Below are 24050 nucleotides of genomic sequence, written 5' to 3'. Positions count from 1 at the left end.
GAATAGACTAAACCTCACCGTATATGAACAATTAACACGACTGTTCGTATTAATTATTAATATAGGTCGGTAAAATCATATAAATTCTCGGAGTAAATTTTGATATGATTCAAGTTCAGTTATCACACAACCTGTGCCGTCCAGCGGATGAGAAGACTTTCTTTATCACAATTTACTAGCCGGTACACAACGAAAACACACTTTCCTATGGCCATTTGGAAGGATATTTTCGTGTCAGGCACTTTAGATATTTCAATAGTTAAACCAAATAGAGCTTGTAGCTTAAATCGACATTTTCAGGGACTTCAAGTATGGAACAAAGAGACAGATTCAATTCAAAGGATTGTGGAATTTAATAAAACAAGACTTAAGATTACATAAACTACTTAAATCACGCAGGAGTAAATATGCATAGCAAAACAAACAATTACAAAGAAACAGAAAATGATTGCAATACGAAATATTGGAGAGAGAAAGTTAGAGGGTGAGAGAGAGAGAGAGAGAGAGAGAGAGAGAGAGAGAGAGAGAGAGAGATCTTCTCAGGACAGAACAGTTCAAACAGTTACTTCAAAATGAGACCCAAAGGCTTTTTAGGAAGTTCTAGACAACCTTAAAAACAGCATTCCATTTTAGATTATACTTGCATTGATTTGGCCCCTTTTGTGCAGCTGGTTTGAAAAGAAACGTAGGCTGAATGTCCGGAGTTTCGTTCGGACGGAGGTAGATGTTGTGATCTCTTCAGCTTGTACGACAGATGCTTAATCTTAAATTCGTTTCGTTCATGAGTGCACTGAACGAAGGAAAACTATCAACTGAGGTAGATAAACGGAAAGAAAAACTTAGATTAAAACGAAATTTAGAAAGCAAACGAAGAGCTCCGGTTGGAGTTCTTGTTGAAGAAGGGAACCTATCTCTGGTGTAGGACTGCACAGAACAGAAGTGGCGCTTCATGTTTAAAGGGAGCAGTGGCACGCCTTTCTCACGTGCCCGATCCAATCGTTTGGGAGGAGGCGTGGCGGCACACTTCGTTCCGGTCAATGTACAGAGGAGACAGAATTGAATCATAAAACATTTCTAGTCTAGTATTCATAAAAGAATGCATCATGTTGCACTTTGGGTTAAGTATTCGATACCATTGAATTTCTTGGATCATAAGAATACCACACACGGTATTTCTGTGTGCTAGTAAGGTAAAGATACATGATTATTCGTGATTAAACTCATATCACATATCCTAAAGCTGATGGTTGTAGCAATGAAAATCACATGGGAATAGTGCAACACAACAAGAAACATTCTATGCAAATATCGAAAGAAACATTTAACAAGGTATTTTGTCTCACGCTTGGTCAAAATGAGTGTTTCTGTGTGTGTGTTTGTGGTTGTATGTGTGTGCGTGTGTGTATAAGTTCATCCCGTGGTTGACGCGTGGTGAACTTTTGCTCATCCCCTGCGGGGGATTGTTCCGTGTGTGCGTATTGAGTTTAACACCAGAATAGTGGTTGACTATCTGGCTACACAATGTCTTGTTTGTGAGGGGCAATCTTCAGGAGGGGGACCCTGGGGAGTTTACACACGGGATCTCTAGTTAGAGCGGCGCCTTTTGGTCATATGTCGGTAAAACCGGACACGGCTTTGTGTATTCATTAGTAATTTAATCAAATGGCAGCCACCCATTTGCTGGTGTCCCGATCAGAGAACAATATAGCTATGTTTGTAGATTAGATTGTCAGTAATTTAATCAAAATGGCAGAACTGGCCATTTGCTTGCGGTTACAGTGCTCAAGAGTACTTTGGAAAACCATTTTCACTGAACAGTCTGACATTGCATCAAGGAATGCCACTTGAATCTCTGTTACGCAAGGAGAAAGCTTTACATCAGTTCTATGCAGAGATGCCGGCGAGTTCTCTGGCCCGAGCTCATCTCAGATGGTCTAGAAGACAGTGGAAATGTGTGCTGTGGTCAGATGGGTCCATGTTTCAGCTTGTTTTTGGGAAAAACAGACATCGAGTTCTCAGTCCCAAAGACGAAAGGGACCATCCAGGGTTTCATCAGTGACAGGTGCAAAAGCAAACATCTGTGCTGGTATTGGGGTGCATCAGTGCAAACGGCATTGGGGACTTTTATTTGTCTGAAGGTACTATTGACATGGAGGCATATATTGGGATTGTACAGAAACATTTAATGGCATCAAGATGACATCTTTCCTGGGAAGTAAGACAATGCCAGGCCTCATTCTCCACATGCTAAAACTGAGTTGTTTCTAGACACTCTGCACCATAGAAGGGATGTGACTGACTGCCTGCCTCCAGTCCATATCTGTCTCTTATTGAAAATGTAAGGCCCATCATGAAAAGTAGAATCAGACAGTGACGACCACAGACTGTTGAGCAGCAGTCTTGTTTCAGAAAAGATTTGGCAAATATTCCACTTGAAAAACTGCAACAAGGAGTATCCTCGATTCTCAAAGGATTAAAAAGTGTAATTAAAAGGAAAGGTGAAGTGACACAGTGGTAAACATGTCTCTGTCCCAACTTTTTTGGAGTGTGCTGCAGCCATCAAAATTACAATTAGTTTATATTTACTAAATAAACTTAAGTTGTAAGTGAAAACTTTGAAAATCTTTTCTTTATACTTTTGTAAGTTAAATAAAGGTTAAAGAGAATTAACAAATTCACAGATTCTTGATTTTATTGCATTTTACAAAATGTCCCAATTTTTCTGGAAATTGGGTTGTATTTCCACTGCAATTGCATAAATAATGCTGTTAGATTAATGTTTTTAAAATAATATCTTAAATATTGAAATATTGGCTGAACCGTCTGCATTGTATGTGCTGTGCTGGATAATGAAAAATTAAACGATAAGAAAAAGTAGTGCAGATTTTTCTGTTTTTTTTGGGGGGGGGGACTTCAGTTTTCACGGATGTACACACAGTAGGTAGAGTGCAGTGGAGTGATTTAATCCTTTTTGAATATTGAATTATAAAATGATTTTTGTATTTTCATTGGCAAAATAGAGAAAAAACAGACAATAATGTGTTTAAACTGTATCTCACAATATTAGCTTCTTCATTATTGAAATGCTGTATAAAATCATTATCACATTTGCAATTGTACTGATATTCGGGGAAAAACAGCATAAGCAACTAAACCATGGGCATTTTTGCGCTTTATCGAATTTTGGGGTCATTCGAACTACATTGTAAGTGAACACTCTCAAAACAAGTTTTTTTTACATTGTTTGTTTGTTTGCATATAGTGAGTGACTTACTCAATAACACCAGCTTTAACATTGTTAAACTATACATTTGTACACTCAAATTTAGTACTATGGTATATCACTATAGTGCTGGTCCAAATAAAAAACATGGTTTTACCATGATGATTTCTTGTTATTGTAAATAATATTAATTTATATATTTTTGAAAAAAACTAATAATTGAGGCTTAATGCAGTTAATAAACAGAGAAATTCCATTATATATAACTGCATACCTCAACCTTAAAGGTCCTATATTGTCAAAACTGAAATTTCCTGGATTTTTTCATGATAACAGAGGTCTAGGGGCTATGTAACTACCATATAAGTTTCAAAACAGTCAATCCACAGACAAATGCGCACAGCCTGCATAAAGTAGCTGTGCTTTTTCACGAGCCGTTGTGACTTCCGTATAAATGTGACGTCAGAACTACTCAGTCACCACCTTCAGTCACCATCCCAAGCACTGTCCACCGTCCCTCCCTCCTTTTGGCCAACCCCAGACAACATTGTTGCTGAGCAACAACAACACGGACACATGTTCGAGAAAAAGCTGTTCATTCGATGGATGTCAGGAAACTACATCATTGCTAACAGCGGCTAATGTTTATTTATTGTGAAATACCACAGCAATTTAGTTCGACCTTAACCGTCTGTTCTGCACATTTCACAAGTGACTGCTTTGTCAATCAGGTATAGTTCAATGTTTTTTCAAAGAAGCTTCTCCTCAAAGATGCTGCAGTCCCTACATTGTTGAGTCCGAACTCAAATTCGCAACCCATAAATAAACTTCTAACACATTTTATCTTACATTATGGAGCCAGCATAATCTGAAAATATAGTTTGTAAACAGATACAAATTGATGCTGACATGCTGTTTTGTACAGTCTAAGCTTTGATAGAATATCTGTTGGAAACAAGACAACCCCCACCCCCCACCCAAAAAAAACCCTTGTTTTCCTAAGTTATAGACACCGGCCCTGTTGTTCTTATAGAGTTAAAGATGGTGAGATTGAGTTCACTCAGTCTCTGTGTCTTTTGTTTTGCTAAAATAAACGTCTCGGTTACGTATGTAACCCTCGTTCCCTGAGTAGGGAACGGAGACGTTACGTCGGATGACGACGAATGGGGTTTCGCTTAGAACACCTATCGACTTCGAGTATTACAAAACGAGCCAATGGCAAGGAAATGCCATGGGTCTGCGGAATTTGCATGGCGTAACTCCGCCCCACCTCGTGGGTATAAAAGGAGGACGCCGGCAACAGGCAGATATGTTTCTTCGCTGAGGAGCCAAGACTGAGCTCAGGCGATCCCCGCGGTACAGCGGAAAGTGGCAGGCAGACGTAACGTCTCCGTTCCCTACTCAGGGAACGAGGGTTACATACGTAACCGAGACGTTCCCTTTCGTTGTCACTCCGAGTTACGTCGGATGACGACGAATGGGGTTACCAGTCTAATCACGCCACCTTCTCAGCTGTCTTCCAGTGCCCTGCGTAAATCTGAGATCCCTGTCGTGAGACTGGCACGGACGAAGGACTCCTATTTAGCACAGGAATACCAAGGTACACTGGGGAGCATATCCCAAGTTCAGGGAAAATATGCAATTACTGCCAACCCAGAGGGGGGGACTTAGAGAATACACATGTGACCCGAAGGAGACATGGAGAACACTGGGGTGTCCAGCCGCAGGTGGAATATTTCAACCCCAGGGGTGGCAAGGTGGCTTGCCAAGGGAAAGACACATGCTCAGGAGGCTTACAGTGGAATTACACATGTGGGGGTCGCTCAGGGGAGGGACCATGCACACGGGAGGCACCTAGCCGACGCACAGGCAATAGACACTGGCGCCAACGTCAGGAGTGCTGGAGGAACTCAGGGCTTTTCGGGGAAGCTCACCTGAGGAGAATATCGCACGTATCCAGTCCGTGGAGTGGAATGGCGAGCAAGCGAAGACACCTGAGCGGGTCCAGTACTAGCTGGTTGAAGCGAGTACATGAGAGGACACTGGCTCCACTCGGAGATTGTAGAATCTGGCGAATGTGTTAGGTGTCGCCCAGCCTGCAGCTCTGCAGATGTCTGTTAGCGAGGCGCCATGCGCTAGAGCCCAAGAGGATGCCACACTCCGGGTGGAGTGGGCAGTCACACCAAGGGGGCACGGTCGACCTTGCTGCTGGTATGCCAAGGCAATGGCGTCCACTATCCAGTGAGACAACCTTTGCTTGGAGAGAGCTTTTCCCTTCAGCTTCCCACCATAACAGACAAAGAGCTGGTCTGAGGTCCTGAAACACTGCGTCCTGTCTACATAGGCGCGGAGGGCGCGTACTGGACAGAGCAGTGCCAAGGCTGGGTCTGCCTCCTCCGGGGGCAGCGCTTGCAGGTTCACCACCTGGTCCCGGAAGGGAGTGGTAGGAACCTTGGGCACATATCCAGGCCGGGGTCTCAGGATCACGTGAGAGTAAGCCGGCCCAAATTCCAGGCACGCTTCGTCAACGGAGAATGCATGCAAGTCCCCCACCCTCTTGATGGAGGCCAATGCAACCAGGAGCGCTGTCTTCATAGACAGGAACTTAAGCTCCACTGATTGCAAAGGCTCAAAGGGAGCACTCCGCAGGCCAGTTAGAACCACTAAGAGGTCCCAAGAGGGAACGAGAGGAGGGCGAGGAGGATTCAGTCTCCTCGCTCCTCTCAGGAACCTGATGATCAGGTCGTGCCTTCCAACAGACTTACCTTCGACTGGGTCATGGTGTGCGGCAATAGCGGCAACATAGACTTTCAGGGTGGAGGGAGACAGCCTTCGCTCTAGCCTATCTTGAAGGAAGGAAAGCACGACACTAATCGAACATCTCCAGGGGTCTTCTTGAAGAGAAGAGCACCAGTTGACGAAGAGGTTCCACTTCAACGCGTAGACATGTCTCGTGGACGACGCTCTAGCGGAAGTGATGGTAGCCGCCACCGTAGGTGGAAGGGTACTCAACCTGCTTCGTCCCGTCCAGGAGCCACACGTGGAGGTTCCAAAGATCGGGACGAGGGTGCCATAGGGTGCCCCGTCCCTGAGAAAGGAGGTCCTTCCTCAGGGGAATCGGCCAGGGAGGTGCTGTCGCGAGGAGTACTAGTTCGGAGAACCAGGTCCGGGCGGGCCAGTATGGCGCGACCTGAACGACCTGCTCCTCGTCCTCCCTGACCTTGCGCAGGGCCTGCGCAAGAAGGCTCACTGGGGGAAACGCATATTTGCGGCCCCGCGGCCAGCTGTGCGCCAGTGCATCCGTGCCGAGCGTGCCCTCGGTCAGGGAATAATACATGGGTCGAGTCGTGAGAGGCAAACAGATCTATCTGTGCGTCCCCGAACTGGTCCCAAATCAGCTGAACCGACTGGGGATGGAGTCGCCAATCTCCCGGGAGGGGCTGAAGCCGTGCGCTGCACAGTTCAGGGCTCCGGGGATGTAAATGGCATGAAGCGACCTCAGATGCTTCTGACTCCATATGAGGAGGTGGCGGGCGAGTTGCGACATACGGCGGGAGCGTAGACCACCTTGATGGTTGATGTACGCTACAGTGGCGGTATTGTCTGAACGGACTAGTACGTGTTGGTTCTTGAGCACGGCCCGGAAGCGGTGCAGAGCAAGACGTACGGCCAGCAACTCGAGGCAATTGATGTGCCAGAGGCGGCGGGGTCCTGTCCAGGAGCCCGCGGCAGCACGTCCATTGCACATGGCACCCCAGCCCGTGGAGGAGGCATCTGTCGTTACAACAACATGCCGCGAAGCTCGTTCCAGGGGCACTCCGGCCCGTAGAAAACTGAGGTTCGACCACGGGGTGAAGGTCTGACGGCAGGTTGGAGTAACTGTTACTCGGAGGGTGCCGTGTTGCCATGCCCACCTCGGGACTCGGTCGCGAAGCCAAAGCTGAAGCGGTCTCATATGAAGCAATCCGAGCGGCGTTGCCGCGGCTGCAGAAGCCATATGCCCAGGAGCCTCTGAAAAAGTTTCAGTGGAACCGCACTCTTGCCCTCGAACTGTCTCAGGCAAGTCAGCAGTGACTGCGCGCGCGCTAGCTTGTAAGCTGCGCGGACATGGCGACCGAGTCGATATCCATACCGAGAAAAGAGATCCTCTGCACGGGGCAAAGTTTGCTCTTCTCCCAGTTGACCCGAAGGCCCAGACGAGCTAGGTGCCGAAGCACTAGGTCCCTGTGTTCGCAACCTGAACTCGAGAGTGAGCTATGATCAGCCAGTCGTCGATATAACTCAGGATGCGAACCCCGTGTTCCCGAAGGGGAACAAGGGCAGCCTCGACGACCTTCGTGAAGATGCGAGGAGACAGGGCTAGCCCGAAAGGGAAAACCGCGTACTGGATGCCTGCCCCTGAAAGAAAACCGAAGGAATGGTCTGTGTCAGGGAGAATAGAGACATGAAGTAGGCGTCCTTCAGGTCGATCGCTGCAAACCAATCCTGGGCCGTATGCATTCGAAAACGCGTTTGAGCATCTTGAACGGCATCCTGTGAAGGGAGCGGTTCAGCACGCGCAAGTCCAGGATTGGCCGTAACCCACCGGTTTTATTGGGGACAATGAAGTAGGGGCTGAGAAGCCGGCTGGACCTCATCTCGGCTGGAGGGACAGTCTCGATTGCGCCCTTCGCCAGCAGGGTGGCAATCTCTGCTCTCCTGATGGGGGCATAGCCACCGACAAAAGTGGAGCGGACTCCCCAAGTGGGGAGGAGACCGTGCGAACTGAATCGCATAGCCGAGCCTGATGGTCCGCGCGACCCAGCGGGCCAGACGGGGAAGCTCTAACCAGGCTCCCAGGAACTGAACCAGCGGGATCATGCGACCACAGGCGTCCCCCCGGAGGGGCAGCGAAGCGGAGTAACTGGCCCAGACGTGGACGGCATAGCGGCCCGAAGTGGGGGCACAGTTAGCAACCGCGCCCTGGCAGAGGGGCCAGGGGAGGACCAGGCTGGTCGTCCCGCGGGGGCCTGCTCTGCCAGGGGTCTGGCGACAGAGGGGGACAGGGGCGAAGCGGTCCGTGGACGGCACGCCATGTCTACCAACTCTGGGACAGAGGGGGACGAGGAGAGCACGGCTTGTGGGCGGCGCTCTGTGACGTCCGAGAACTCTGTGCTCAGAGACGGGAGAATCAGCTCTTTGGAGAATAAGGATTCTTCCCCGGCCCTCCCCGGGGAAAGGAGTGGTCCTGCTACCAACTCCTGGAAAGAACTGAGTCCCATCTCTGAGGAGCCCAACTCAAGAGCGCCGCTTAACCCGGCGTGTAGCGGGGTGCGGGGCTGGAGAGGACTGTGGCGTCCGGCCGCGGCCTCCAGAGCCGACCCGGGTGAACGGGCGGGGTGGGAGCCGCGGGGGGGGCGCCCTCGGCAGTGGGCAGACCGAGGGATCTGAGCGGACGGCGGGGCCGTCGGGACAGAATCAACCTCAGTCTGCTCCATCGCCGAGGTGCCCGTCTCACGAGCGCCGCTTAACCCGGCGTGTAGCGGGGGGCGGGGCTGGAGAGGGCTGTGGCGTCCGCCCGCGGCCCCCAGAGCCGGCCCGTGAACGGGCGGGGTGGGAGCCGCGGGAGGGCGCCTTCGGCGGTGGGCAGACGAGGGATCTGAGCGGACGGCGGGGCCGTCGGGACAGAATCAACCTCACTCTGCTCATGGGCGGCTGAGAGCTGTTGGGCAAGCCCTCAACCGCACCGCCGAAGAGGCCGACCTGGGATATGGGAATGTCGGACAGACGGCTCCGCGCGACATCCAGCACATCAGACAGGTTCAGCCACAGACTGGTGAGCATCACCTGACCCAGGGAGCGTACGGCCACTTTCGTCGCTCAGAGAGCAAGGTCAGTGGCGGCACGCAGCTCAGTGAAGAGCCCTGGGTCAGTCCCGCCCTCGTGCAGGTCCATGAGCAACTGGGTCAGGTGGACCAGCAGAATGACCATGGCATGCAGTGAGGCGGCTGCCAGTCCCGTGGCGCTATAGGATCTCGCCACAAGCGTAGACGAAAAACTACAGGCCACGGGCGGGTGCTTAGGATTGCGCCGAGAAGAAGCACTCTGAGGACACATAGCATCGCAACAGAGCGTTCAGCCGGGGGAACCCCAGTGTACCCAAGGGCAGCGGCCCCATCGAGGGGAGGAAAGGCGGATGAGATCAGCGAGCGGTCCTGAGAAGACAAGGGGGTCTTCTAGGACTTCGAGATCTCATCATGCACGTCCGGGAAGAGAGGTATTGGGGTTTGCCACGGACGAGGGTCGGCGGCCTTACCCAAAACCAATCGTCCCAGGAAAGCATGGCCGTCATCTCCGGATCAGACTCAGGCACAGCCGTATGCACACCGGAAGGTGGCAGCTGTGACGAGCCCTCACTTCCAGAAGACTCAAGCCCACCTAGTGATGCTGCAACAGACATGGCATCTTCCTCTGTAGCTTCAACTGAAACACGCGGGCCACCAGAGGGTAGACTCGCGGGAATCAGCAGTTCACTAGCGGGCACCGTCATTGAAGAGGGGGGCTGGGGTCACGGACACATAGTCGGCGCCTTGTTCCAGACCGTAACCCTCAGGTCACCCTGGCCACCCGCCGAAGATCGGGGGGTGGATGAGGGGACTCTCACTCTTGCGAGTTCACCGAGTCTCGACCTATTTATGACGCGATGATCACGTTCCCTTGCGAGAACATGAGTCACCCACGAGCGCTGTTCAAGCATGATCAAACACACTTGACAGCGCTCGTGCCCATCAGAGTCCGATACCAGTCCGCTGCAACCAGAAATGCACGGGCGAGCCGTCTTTAAAAAGACGTGCCGCGTGCGAGCTCTTTTATGAGAGGAGAGAAAAAACTCCGCGATGTTGAAGCGCACAGGGAGACACACACACACTGGCAGATTACTGCACAGATCAGCAGGCACTGTGAGCTCGCTGCAGATCGCCGTCACACCAACACCGGAGAGAGAAGCTCGTCTCGTAGAGCGAAGTCAGAGATGACTGTGGAGTGAAGAAATGCTCTTGGCTCCGAAGCGAAAACATATCTGCCTGTTGCCGGCGTCCTCCTTTTATACCCACGAGGTGGGGCGGAGTTACGCCATGCAAATTCCGCAGACCCATGGCATTTCCTTGCCATTGGCTCGTTTTGTAATACTCGAAGTCGATAGGTGTTCTAAGCGAAACCCCATTCGTCGTCATCCGACGTAACTCGGAGTGACAACGAAAGGGAACTAATGTTTAGTGTAATTTACTTGCATGGGTAACGTTATTTCAAAAGTCTGAGTTTGTTTACAGACAGTTTAAATTAGCGTTAACATTAAACCTGCGTGCAGCATTGATCTAATGGCAATTATAATACTCTGACAAGAACGCCGAAAGTAAAAAAAACAACAACAATAAAAAAACAACATATATTAGCCTACCATTCTGAAACATCCGCGTTTGAGGAGTCGTTTGTCCTGTCGTCGCCGATTCGGGGTCTGAGTCCGGCTCGAACATATAAGGCCGGATAACATTTCCCTCAGCAATGACCATCATTACAGGTGTTTTATTTACGTTACTTGTGAACATCACCAAGCCACAGCAGGCTCCAGTATACATGACCCTAGTTACCTGTGGTTAGCCTGGCCGTGCCACACTCAGAAAACAACAGGCCAATCAGAAGAAAGGCTCATGAATATTAAGTAGACGGGCCAAAATCGATTTGCATAAATGACACAACATATCTAAACATTGGATATAGCCAGGTGAAAATGTCTAGTAGAATCTTGTTGACATCTTACAGTAAAACACTATAGAGGCAAACAAATGTCACCATAAAAGGCAGAGATTCAGTCATTAATTCAAGGTCCACTCAACTGTCAATCAACTGTCACAAAGCTGTCACTCAGGTAAGAAAGATGTCCTTTTGTTTTTCCTTCATGGATTATTCAACCTACATTAATAAAACATACCTGGTGATGCCCCAAATGCAGTAATCCACATGATGTCTGGCACGAGCAATTGTCGATGCGTCCTTCAATGCACTGATTCTGGCAGATGTTTTCAATGTAAATCTACCACAGCAATCTGGAGCAACAGACAAGAGTAAGGAAGGACAGTCAGAGTCAGCCGAAGCAGTTACAGCGATGGAAACCAATCCTCAGGTGACAGAGGTGAGCAGAGATGCAGATGTGGATGAAGCTTTGGAGATAAATGCGGCCATCTTCAGAAGCACATCGAGTCCACCAAGAAGACCTCAAGAACCTCAGCTCTCTGGGAGCAGTACATGGATATGCAAGACATCCTACAAAAGTAAATAAGTGCAGAGCGCATCGGAAACTGGCAATTACATCTGCAGACGATCCAGGACATGCTACCCTATCTGGCAGCATCAGGATACAATCTGTACACCAAATCTGCTAGGGTGTATCTTCATCAGATGCAAAACCTCCAGACCACACACCCAGGAGTCCAACAACGTTTCGATGAAGGGTTCCACGTGATCCGTCGGAGCGACTGCCTGTGAAAATGTGGTCGATAATGTGGTTGACGGCAGCCAGTACGTCTTGGATAGTGGAGCACTTCTTCAACGCATCCCATGGTCCCAGGGATCTACTTACAAAGACATATGCCACCAATACACAGAGTATGTAGGGAAGACGTATGGCAAGGCTGTAGGGGTGTTTGATGGCTATCAAAGTAACAACACGAAGGATATGACACACCAGACAGGGTCAAAAGGGAGGATTAGCGCTACAGTGACATTTGCAGCCGACATGATGCTCACAATGAAGAAGGAAGAGTTCATGGCAAACAGGCAGAACAAACAGCAATTCCATGATCTGTTCCTCTGTAGTGAGTCGAGGAAAAACACAAAGAAGCATCACATAAGGAACATCAAGGCTACAAAAGAACGGCTCGGCCCAGACATATGTAAGCATATCTTGTTCTTACATGCAGTTCTGGGATGTGACACTACAACTCGCCTTCATGGGATCAGAAAGGGAGCATCGCTCAAGAAATTCAAAGAAAGGAACATGTTTCGAGAGCAAGCCAAGGTGTTCTATGAACATTCAGCTTCTACAGAGGATGTAGCAGAAGCAGGAGAGAAAGCTATGGTGATTCTCTACAACTGAAGATCTATAGACACCCTGGACTCATCATCGGTTCTGTGAGGAGGCGGCATCCAGTTCTACTTACATTCAGCCACAGGTCTTACCAACAACATCAGGAGCAGCAAAGTACCACAACCTGCGAGTGTACTTAAGAGTACAAGAATGGAAGGAATCAACATCTGATACATTTCAATTTACTGAAACTCTGATTTCTGCTATAGTTCTATGTTTATTGTGTCATTTTGTATCTTGTGTACTTCATTGCTGCTGTGACAATATAAATATCTCCAGCACGGGGTTATAAAATACACTTTATTCTTACAGATGGACTTTGTCCTATGGAGTGGGGATGGCGCAAGTGTGGTGAGGGATTTGTGCCAATTAAGACAACCCTACCTCCTGCTCCTGAGAAGCTCATGAAGGTCATAAGGTGCAGCTGCCACAGTCTGACTGCAGCACCCTGAGATGCAGTTGTAAAAAAAACAATATAGAATGCAACCCGGACTGTGGACACTGCAGGGGAGTGAGCTGCAAAAACTCAAATGCAGATGGCCTGTGACAAAGAATGAAGATGAGATTATCTAGTGTGCATTGTGTACGTAATTTGATTGTTTGATCCAGACACTTTTTATTTTGCCAATCTTTTGTCTTCTGTATTCTCCTTACCCTTGTCTCCTGTTCTTCTCTCAGACTCATCCCCTAGAAACAGTCCCACGGACCCAGCCCCAAACCCCATCTCTGCAATAATAATTAATAAAGGCTGGTTTAAAGTGCTTCTTCCTGCCTCTATGTATTAATCATGGGTAGCCTAAATGGGTTCCATTTAGACCTTAACATTTATTCTTTTACTGTTATATGTCAACAAGACATTTTCACCTGGCTATACCCAATGTTTAGATCTGTTGTGGTATTTAGCACATGCGTAATTTGATTATGCACCATTTGCCAATGCTAACAAACAATTACAAAAAACTTTTAATACATTTTTTGTTTGTCTTGATGTACTGTAAGTAATCAACTCAGTATTTTTCATGGTGATATCTAAAGGTTAAAATGTTTACCCTATTCACATGAGAAAAATAATGAATAGGCGTATAAGTAGGCTATATTTGGGTCTTTTTCTAAACTTTACCCTAATGGGATTCTTCTGGGCTTTTTTTCCTTACTCAGGACATATTGAGGATACAAAATCAGTTTAATTTGCTTCTGTTGCAATTTGTCCTACCTTTTTGCATAAAATGACTGGACTATGGCAGAGCTCCTGAGAAAGGAGCTGTAAAAATATATTGAGATGGTTTTTGGTACTTATACCGCAAATATATATTCTTAAGGACATCAACACCTAAAATATAACTCCAGAAAGGTGTACAATATGGGACCTTTAAGTAAAATATCACCTAAATTTGAAATAGAGAACAATACCTACCAAATCTGCGGGAGAAAACGCCCATGATGGAGCTCTCCTCCACCACCCTCAGGTCAGCCAGCAGGGCCAGCTCCAGACCTCCAGCCACAGCATACCCACTGACTGCTGCGATCAAGGGTTTTGAGAGCCTCATACGAGATGGACCCTACAGCAAACAACACACATCGGTTTATTTCTGTTCTAAATATCCTGCAAACCAATAGGTTTATAGATTCAACCCTCCACTATGAAGGACATTTACAGTGACAGTTTTTAATCATCAGAAGCTGCTAACTCACTTTTACTAGTAGGTGTTTCCAACAGAATCACATGGTTCAGTAGATTGCGTGAGTTTCACAGTCTTCACTACTCTTGGTAGTTGTCTATGGTCTCTATCGCTCATGTGACACGTTAATCATTTTACAAGTTAAGAAGATGGTCAGGAAAAGCTTGTTTTCAGTCATTCTACTAACTATAAGCAACTTTGCAACTACATGTCAACTACCAATCATGATAGTATAAGTGGACTGTCTGCTTAATATTTGCTAACACTTTCTTTTGATTGTCCCCCAACAGACATTCTAGTGACTATAAGTAACTTGACAACTACATCAACTTATTCTAACCCGAACCCTAACACTTAACCCAAAGTCTACAACAAACTACTAGTACTCTAATGAGAGTTAGTTGACATGTTGTTGCAAAATTTTCAAATATTATTCATAAACCAACTTATTTACACCCAGACAAATAATCAGTGCAGTACACATCTGAATTTATTTGAATAATGGTTGTTAATGCATCCGTTCATATGACACAAACACTCCTGTCAACGCAATTTTTTACTTAATAGAGTTATTGTAATCGCTTTTCTACTGCATTGCCAAAAAAGCTGGCCAAACAAAGAGATTTGCACCCAGAGCCGCCGCTATTATGTAAAACTACAATTTAGAGGTGCTCACACTTTGCTAAATGAAAGAAACCAACTCCCTTATCTCTGTACTCTTTTATTTTTGGTTGCTTGTTAAACACCATAGCAAATACAAAAATATGTGTGAACAGACCTTAAGGCTCAGAGAGGGTGGAAAATAGTCATGTAAAAAAAAAATTTGCTGCGAGAAACATTCATTAGTTATAATATTACAAGCTGAATTAAAAGGAATGGATTATATGACTCCTCTAGTATTATTATGCAATACTGCATCTGAGAAGGACCACTCCGTACCATGGGACCAGGACCTCGGCGGACATCTTGCTCCAGTTTGAGGAAACCAGAGGTCTGGGCCAACTCCTTCAGATCAAATCCAGCACAGAAATTCCCTCCTGAATCAAACAAACTCAATTATACAACAAAGCAGATTAAACCATGAAAGTCAGACAGCCCAACATAACTTAATAGCATGAGTATAACTTTCATGTGTTCAGGCCTATATGCTCTATTTTTATATTAATATTTTGATATGTATTCAGGTTCTAAATTACATATGAAAAGAAACTGAAGAAACTTACACATTAGAAAGAATGATAAATGCAATGACATACACTTTGGTAAAGACAAAGCAACCCTTGAGAAAAAGAAGTACACTTTAGCATACTTAATCATTTAAAGTATATTATTTCGATAATACAAACCTTTTTTAAGTACAAACTGAATGTTCTGTTTTCAGACACATCACTGCAATTTTAATAACATTTCAATTAAATGGAAATGTATTATAGGTTAAATTTATATGAGTATTGCAATTAGCTGACCCTCTAAAGTATGACCTAAGAATATTAATATCATAATTACTTCTGTTGTTTTCAAATATGATTAAAGTGTACTGCTGAATGTTCTGATAAGGTAAACTAAAGTATACTTTAATGTAATTTCTATTGAAGCTTGCATTTAAATGTGATGTATTGTGTACAAATGTACGTACACATTTGTAATGATTAAGTTGCATTTAGTACATATAAAAAAATATTCACTTTAAGTAACACTTTATTTTAATGTGTTATTGTTACATGTATTTACTATGATAAATTATTCATAATTACAAGTACTATCACTATACCTTAACTTAATAGTAAGTACATGTTGTTAACTCAGTTCTTATTTGTGTAATTAGCCTACACTGCAAAGTGTACTCCCTTTAAGTATACTAACCCTTTTATTTTATTAATATTATATTATCTTATCTGCAAGATAAGTAGTTATTTAAAAATATACTTTAAAGATTTTAAGTACACTACAAGGTAAACAGATGCTAATTACAAGTCATTTCAAACTTCAGTGTTACCAGTTAAAACAGTCCTTAAGTGTACAGCAATTATTCATGATTTAACTTAAATGTGAACATGCCATAGACACAGACACAATTTTCCTAATGGCTTCCTAATGGACCTAATGGACAGCTTGTGTAATGTGCTCAATTGCACTTTAATGTTTATTTAAATGTCTTGAGATACAGAAGATGTTAACACAAATAAGGGAATTTTTGTGTGGCCAACATTAGCTCTGACACTTCTTCAAAACTCAAGCAATTACTGTCATCACACATTCCTTACATGTGTTGTCTATGTAATGTAATCTGCCCAAGTCAGTTCACTTGCAGATGGTCCTCTGGCTGGGATCCAGGTTTAGAGTGTGAGGGAAATCCAAACCTCTTGTTTAACTCGTGATAAAGGTGACTGAGGAAATTGAAGTAGGGATGGTCGATCCAGGTTGAACAAATTATTTCTATTGAGGGTGTCCAATTTGATGGCCTGAGATAATTGTTTTCAATGTGGTAATATTGTCATCACAGACTTTGACTCTTGTAATAATAATAATAATAATTGGTTACATTTATATAGCGCTTTTCTGGGTACTCAAAGTGCTTTACATGGAAGGGGGAATGTTCTCAACCACAGCCAATGCGCAGCATCCACCTGGATGATGTGACGGCAGCCATATTGTGCCAGAATGCCCACCACACACCAGCTTATTGGTGTAGAGGAGACACCAGTGATGAGTGATGAAGCCAATCAGTATTTATGGATGATAAGGAGGCCATTATGGACAGAGGCCAAGGGGCAAGTTTGGCCAGGATGCCGGGGTTACACCCCTACTATTTTTCTAAGGACATCCTGAGATTTATATTGACCACAGAGAGTCAGGACCTCAGTTGTAAGGTCTCATCCAAAGGACGGTGCTCTTTGACAGTATAGTGTCCCCGTCACTATACTGATGCGTTAGGACCCACACAGACCACAGGGTGAGCGTCCCCTGCTGGCCTCACTAACACCTCTTCCAGCAGCAACCTGGTTTTCTCAGGAGGTCTCCCATCCAGGTACTGACCAGGCTCAGCCCTGCTTAGCTTCAGTGGGCAACCAGTCTTGGGCTACAGGGTGATATGGCTGCTGAATAGTAGCCATGTGCTGCACACTCAGTAAAAGACTTGGCTTTTAGAAGGGTGCAAATCTTAAGGCAATGTTAGCATGCTTGAACACATTAACAAGTAAACATTTAATATCTAGATTAGATCTTATGGGCCATCCTTAGAATTTAGTCTTTAAACTTAAGTTTTTGCGGTGTTGCAAATCAGCTCTATTAAATATTAATAATCAATAATAACATTACAATCAATTAAGCAGTTCGTCCAACGAACTCTTTTGATTATTCATTTATTCTAAGAAAAGGGTATCTTTCATTTCTACAGAAAAATAAGTCTTTCCTAGCATGTACAGCGCTTAGTAGGGATGGGACGATTACCGGTTTCACTATAAACCACGATAAAATGTACTGACAAGATTCAAAACGCAAAACGGGGTCGGCAGCGTTTCTAAACTTCTCCGTTTTAGATCTTCGTTTTTGCCGTTTTAGTGTGGACGGGAGGTGCAAACGTAGCAAAAGGTCTGCGTTTCTAAACTAAAACGTAGTAGTGTGGATGGGGCCTTAATCAAGGATGGTCACTCTGTCTGCAGAACATGAACAAAAAAAGTCGCTGCGATAGGGTAAACACTTCAAATCTGCCGAGTCGTCCTGTGTGACCATCATCCACTGTTGTAGTGAACTTTGAGCAAGTTAACTTTGACCTCAATACTAAAACTACGTCTAGGAAATAATTGGGCACAAAATGTTGTTTTGAGTTGAAATATGTTATCTCACTCACTTGAAATAAACTTGAAGAAAAGTTTTCAGCAAGTGGCTTTGAGCCAAAGATGAACGAACAAGTTCAAACAAGACTATTAAGAGTGACATTTAAGAGATAATAATGTATATTCATTGTACACCTATAACATCGATTTTTTTTTTACCACATAATTACGGGGACATATTGAATAGAGATTAATGTCTCTATTCTTACCTGTTAAATCCATTTTGTACAGCTTACAAAACTCATCCAGAAGATGATCACAACAATATTATCAAATTCTGTAAACAATAAATAAACTCAGATTTCATTTTCAATACAATCAAAAACGGAGACGCAAGATGACAAGTTGTATTTGAATCAAATGAGAGCGCGCGTCCGTTGTGATACATGGATGTGTTCTGTGTTATGTTGCTATTGACGACGGTCATTATAAGGAAGGTAATGCCACAGAATAGAATCTTACTTTAAAAAGTGCATAGAGCTGCTTGTTTTATTTGTTGTTTGTTGATTCTCAAATATAAAACTTGTTGAAATTTTTTCAGTGTGAGCATCAGTTCTTTTTTAACACTTTCATCTTGTTTTAACAAAACCATGATAATATTGATAGTCATGACAATTTCGGTCACTATAATCGTGATATGAAATTTTCATACCGTCCCATCCCCAGCGCTTAGAGCATGTAACAGGGCCAAGATCGTAAATTAAACTCTGTATGCAAGCAGGGAGTCAGAACCAAACACATATTGTGCACAAGTTTTATTAACGAAAACATAACTAACATACAAACAATTACACATTAATTCATGGATTCATAGGTAGATGGTAAAAGTGACAGAATGAAACCGGAGGCAGAAAAAGGAACTAGGGAAAATATCCATTTAACTGTGAAAAGAACCATCAGTTTATAATTTTCAAAGCACTTCATTAAAAGTATACTTGCAATTTGCGTTTGCGATGGACACAATTCTTGAAGTTGTTGAAAATTTAAGTTGTTGATGATTCCGTGAGTGTCAAATGTTGAAGTTGCAATAATTTTCTTCTGAGTTAGATTGAAGAAAATATGATGAACTTGCTTGGTTACTTCTCAGGAGAATTAAGTGAGTGTCACATCTCTCAGGAATTCCCTTTTAGAGGTCGTAAAAAGCCTTATCTATGTAACAGGACCCCGAGTTCTGCCAGTGGTGTTAGCTTCATTGGGATGTTAGTTTCGGGGGAAGTTACACTGGTCTTTGTTGGGAGAGTGAGTTTGCCGGACTATTCATTAGATAAAATGAATAATTTGTGAGTGTGATTGGTCCAGACGCTACAGCGGTATCTGTGTATATTTCTATGGGTGCGTCTCAATCAGCTCCCTAGTTAAGTAGTCAGGGCACGGATCAGGGAATCGACCATTTTAAAAGCGGTCTCAATCGCAGAACTCTTCCAGTGCACTGAAATGTTCGCTCCCAAAAAATTCCCACAATGCACCGTGAAAACCAGGCAACCTTGCTCACTATATTCTGAAGCGCAAAACTTAAATTATGTGAGCCAACCTACTACACGCGATAGATGTTTTTAAAAATAAAATAAAAACATTATTTGATTATATTTCAGCATAAACATTCATCGTTAGACAGGTAATGAACATAATGTAGCTAATATTTACAAGTTATTTACAGCTGAAATGTTGCACGTATATGTAACAAGCAAAGTATTTATCATAATGTAACTTAAATAACATTACAAGTAATGTCAGAAAAATATCATCTCTGCTGTTGTTCATTAAAAAAAAAAACAGTTGTGATGTTGTACAATGAAGACGTTGTCATGTCGCTGAAAATAGAGTCATCAGTGTCCCAATGTGTAGTGAGTGATCCAGGGTCCTTACTGTCCTTACCAGTGCCCAAATTAGTGAACCCGATATACTGATTCACGAGCTAGGGATCTAAATGAGACGCACCCTATGGCATCGCTGTTGAAGAGTAATTAGCTGGTAAAGTGGATATATTTATCATGAACATTGTAATGTTTGAAGCGGATGTCACAACAAATGTCAGTAGACCGGTAAGACTTTAAAAAGGAGTGGTTCATTCATAAATCCCTAGGATCTTACCTTCATGCTGTGGAAATACAAAACCGGAAGACAGAAAACAAACAGTGCCGCTCTGAAAAGAGGAGGGGCTACATAAAGTCTATACAAATTTCACAGCAAAAGTTGGAAAAAAGTGAGGGTAAAGTGCATTTATAAACTATTATTTGCTTTACTGCTCAATCAGACCACATTCTTTCATTCTCTCCACAGACCATCAAACTGAACTAAAGTCAGCCCACTTTTTCCACAGTGTGTCACAGTAGTGTGTAACTGAACTTACCCACTCCATAAAGCACTGCTACATTAAGGCTGTTGTCCTGGTCAAAGGCTGTCAGCTCCTCGGTCAGTCTCTGAGCAGTCTCTTGATTTACTGCATTACGTGCTTCGGGACGGTTAATCCCAATGACCATCACCGCACCCCTCCTTTCAGAAACCAGCGTCCCACCTGTACCAGCCATAATCACGGGAGGAAACAAATGAACATGGAGAACATAGATAGAGTTTTTAAAACAATAAAAGATGTCATAAAAAAAATGTGTGACATGCATGGCCTCATGCAAAATATCAAAAACAAGTTTCATTTATTTTAAATACGATTTTATCATTTTAAAACCTAAGAAATGTTCTTTTGTGAAATGTCTTGCTAGAAAAGTGGGACATGTGTTAACTTTCTTTTTATGTATGTAATGCAATGACATTCACATATTTGATGTGTACAAATGCGTTTTAAGGCCAACATATAGGTGCCACAAAACTGCTTAACCTACAAAAGAATTTTCTTTTCCTAATATCCACAACTATTCTCTCAGAGATAATGACTTGAATTATTTATATGTCTAACCACAGACATAGTAAAATAAACAAACAAATAAATAGCACGCCCTATCTAAACTGAATGTGTGCCAGACATATGGAAGTAAAATAATGTCAAATGTTTTAGAAATAAAAAGCTTGTTGAATTGCACTACTTGAAAAAAAATAGGCATTGCATTAACAATGCTTGCATTTTAATGCATTGTATTTTTAGGGCTTGCATTTTTATGGGCTGAAATTCAACATGGTTGAATATTTAAGCTGTGAATATTTCAATTAAAAACATTTAAAACACAATTCCATTATTAAAAATTCAATAATCCATATTCACCAGTCATATTTCACTTCCAAAATATTCTAACTGTTTAAAAATACAACCTATAATATTCAAGAGGCAATTTTCGGTCCATTTTATTCCGGATTGCAAATTCGCTTCCACAAATTCAGTGGTTCAAATTCGACAGTAAATTCAACATTGACGTCCAGGAACTGCAGGAAAAGCAGTAGATTGCCGAGCATAATCTCCATCTGCTGTTATTCGACCTCACCAGCAGGGGGTGCAAAAGCGAAACTTCATCTTTTCCGCATATACTGTCACAGATAATCATTTCCATTTTATAAATGAATGTCTTCGTCAACAACAAGCGCTTTTGCACCATCTGATGGTGAGGTCGACTAACAGCAGACGGAGATTATGCTCGGCAATCTACTGCTTTTCCTGCAGTTCCTGGACGTCAATGTTGAATTTACTGTCGAATTTGAACCACTGAATTTGTGGAAGCGAATTTGCAAAGCGAAATAAAATGGACCGAAAATTGCCTGTTGAATATTATTGGTTGTATTTTTAAACAGTTTGAATATTTTGGAAATGAAATATGAATGGTGAATATGGATTATTGGATTTTTAATAATGAAAATGTGTTTGAAATGTTTTTAATTGAAATATTCACAGCTTAAATATTCAACCATGTTGAATTTCAGCCCATAAAAATGCAAGCCCTAAAAATACAATGCATTAAAATGCAATCATGGTTAATGCAATGCCTATTTTTTTTCAAGTAGTGCAATTCAACAGGCTTTTTATTTCAAAAACATTTGACATTATTTTACTTCCATACAGACATGACATTGCACTTTTTATTGAATTTCAATACAGAACAACAAACAGAACAAAGTCAAAGTACATTCAGAAATACTAAACATTTTAAGTAGTGGTTATATTATTTTACTATATCAATATTCTATAAATCAATATCCTATGTGAACTGTGTTTTAAGAATTGTACTTGCTAAATATTAAATAGACCTACATATAGTATATGTTATTAAGCAGCATTATATCAAACTAAGCAAGGTCGTAATGTTTAATCTGCACAGCTAATCTACATAATCTTTAGTTTCTAAGCACATGCACAGCAAACTCAATAACATCACTGGCATTATGTGTAAAACTGGATATCTGTTAAACTACGATATAGGCTAAAGCTATTCACCCATTGTTGCTGAAGTCCAACTCACAGAAGATGTTCCTGTCCGAACGTTTTTGAAACAAAAAAGCTTGTTGAATTGCACTACTTGAAAAGAAAATGCATTGTATTTTTAGGTCTTGCATTTTTATGGGCTGAAATTCAATATAGTTGTATATTTAAGCTGTGAATATTTCAATTCAAAACATTTCACACACGTTTTCATTATTAAAAATTCAATAATGCATATTCACCTTTCAGATTTCACTTCCGAAATGTTCATTCTGTTTAAAAATACAACCAATAATATTCAACGATGTCGCGGTTCACCATCTATCCTTTGCACTACATTCCCCAGAATCCTCTTTGGCGCCCCTGCAATCACTCTCCACTGAATTATCACCTGCCCCTGTTTACAATCAACAGCCTCATCAGCCAGCTCATAAAAACACTCACCACAGCCTCAGTCGGGGTCAAGCCTCCTACAGGAATCGACCATAACCCATTGCCTCCCGAAGTCTTTGAATCATCCTGAAACCACAAGTAAAGTATACTCACCTGTAAAATACTAACCTCTGTGTCCTTGTCTTGCTGTTCCCAGAAGTCCTGCCTGATTCCATGTTTCCCGTGATCCGATGTTCATCAGAGTGTCTGGTATTCCCGCTGAGGTCTACTTGTCCGTGGTTGCATCTGAAAGAGAAAAAGACAAGTATTAATGAACTGTGATTGCTTGAATTCAACTAACCTAAGGAGGATCTGCTCACCTGGAACCTGCCCTGCACGTAGCGATCGTCTCTGAATCTTCACCTGAACTTTGCTTACTCACCTCTGCACTGGATTCACTGTAAATAAACTCACGTTTGAATTCACGTACCTTTGTCTCCGTGCCTGTATCCTGACAGGATATCCTGAATCTGTATATATATATATATAAAAAAAAAAGATGAGCCGAAGGAGGAAGAACAAGAAGGTGAGCCCCATTGAAACACCTATCCTTTTCCAAGAGGAGCGCTCTCTAGAAGAGTATGCGGGGCTGTACCTAGAACTTTACTATGATATGACTCCGGATGAAGAGGAACTGAAACGGAGTTTCTGGGGTGATCTGATGGACACGCTAGCCCAGATTATTCTGGTAAAGGACCTAAATATGACCTTTCTGGAGTTGGTGGATCACACGCTGTGGGCGTGTGGATCCAACTACGTCATAGAAGATTTCCCACTCCAACCAGTTCCAAGCCCGCACAGCGCCTCAGCCCGTCGCCTGCCCGCCAGCGCCGGAGCCCGTGTCTGCTGTCCCAGAGCCAGTCTTCGAGCAAGAGCCTGAGCCCGTCGCCTGTTCGCCAGAACCGGAGCCAATCACTAGCCCGCCAGAGAATGAGCACGCCGCACTCGAGTCTGCTCTGGAGGACACAGCGCTCATTGTGGTGTCCATTGCTGTTTTGTGTGTGTGGGCAGCAAACACATCAGCGACAGCCCATAAATCCAGCCCAGAGCTTCCTTCGCCGCTGGTCCCGTCCAGCCCAGAGCTTCCTTCGCCGCTGGTCCCGTCCAGCCCAGAGCTTCCTTCGCCGCTGGTCCCGTCCAGCCCAGAGCTTCCTTCGCCGCTGGTCCCGTCCAGCCCAGAGCTTCCTTCGCCGCAGGTTCCGTCCAGCACTGAGCTTCCAGAGACCGCTGATCCTGCGCCAGAGCCTGTTGCCTACACCGTATTATCCTCTTTTTAAAATTTGCACCCTGTTGACTTAAATGGGGCAAGTTTTAAATCTGCTTTTAGCCTCTTAACATCCTTGATGTGTCATTACAAATGTACAGCCATGTGAGTGATTTTATTCAGAGTAAACCAGGT

At 43.8% G+C, this 24050-nt stretch overlaps 1 protein-coding gene and 1 pseudogene across 2 annotated transcripts in view; both read right to left on the bottom strand.

The window, feature by feature from the left end:
* The window catches only part of LOC143751670 (enoyl-CoA hydratase EchA19), a 64360-nt gene that overhangs the window by 35471 nt on the left and 4839 nt on the right, over positions 1 to 24050 (bottom strand). For both annotated transcript variants that reach the window (XM_077244282.1, XM_077244283.1), the window contains exons 2-4: positions 20210 to 20374; positions 14963 to 15060; positions 13759 to 13903 (exon numbers count right to left, since the gene is read on the bottom strand). In XM_077244282.1, coding sequence (XP_077100397.1) covers positions 13759 to 13903; positions 14963 to 15060; positions 20210 to 20374 — 408 coding nt within the window. The remainder of the gene's footprint in view (positions 1 to 13758; positions 13904 to 14962; positions 15061 to 20209; positions 20375 to 24050) is intronic.
* LOC143752288 (5S ribosomal RNA) lies at positions 17010 to 17126 on the bottom strand (annotated as a pseudogene).

The sequence above is a fragment of the Siphateles boraxobius genome, unplaced genomic scaffold (assembly GCF_051911475.1).
Source record: "Siphateles boraxobius isolate OS27281-9 unplaced genomic scaffold, OSU_SipBor_1 26, whole genome shotgun sequence".
Lineage (NCBI taxonomy): Eukaryota > Metazoa > Chordata > Actinopteri > Cypriniformes > Leuciscidae > Siphateles > Siphateles boraxobius.
Note: the sequence above shows the minus strand (reverse complement) of the source record. Positions and strands in the feature narration are given on the sequence as shown.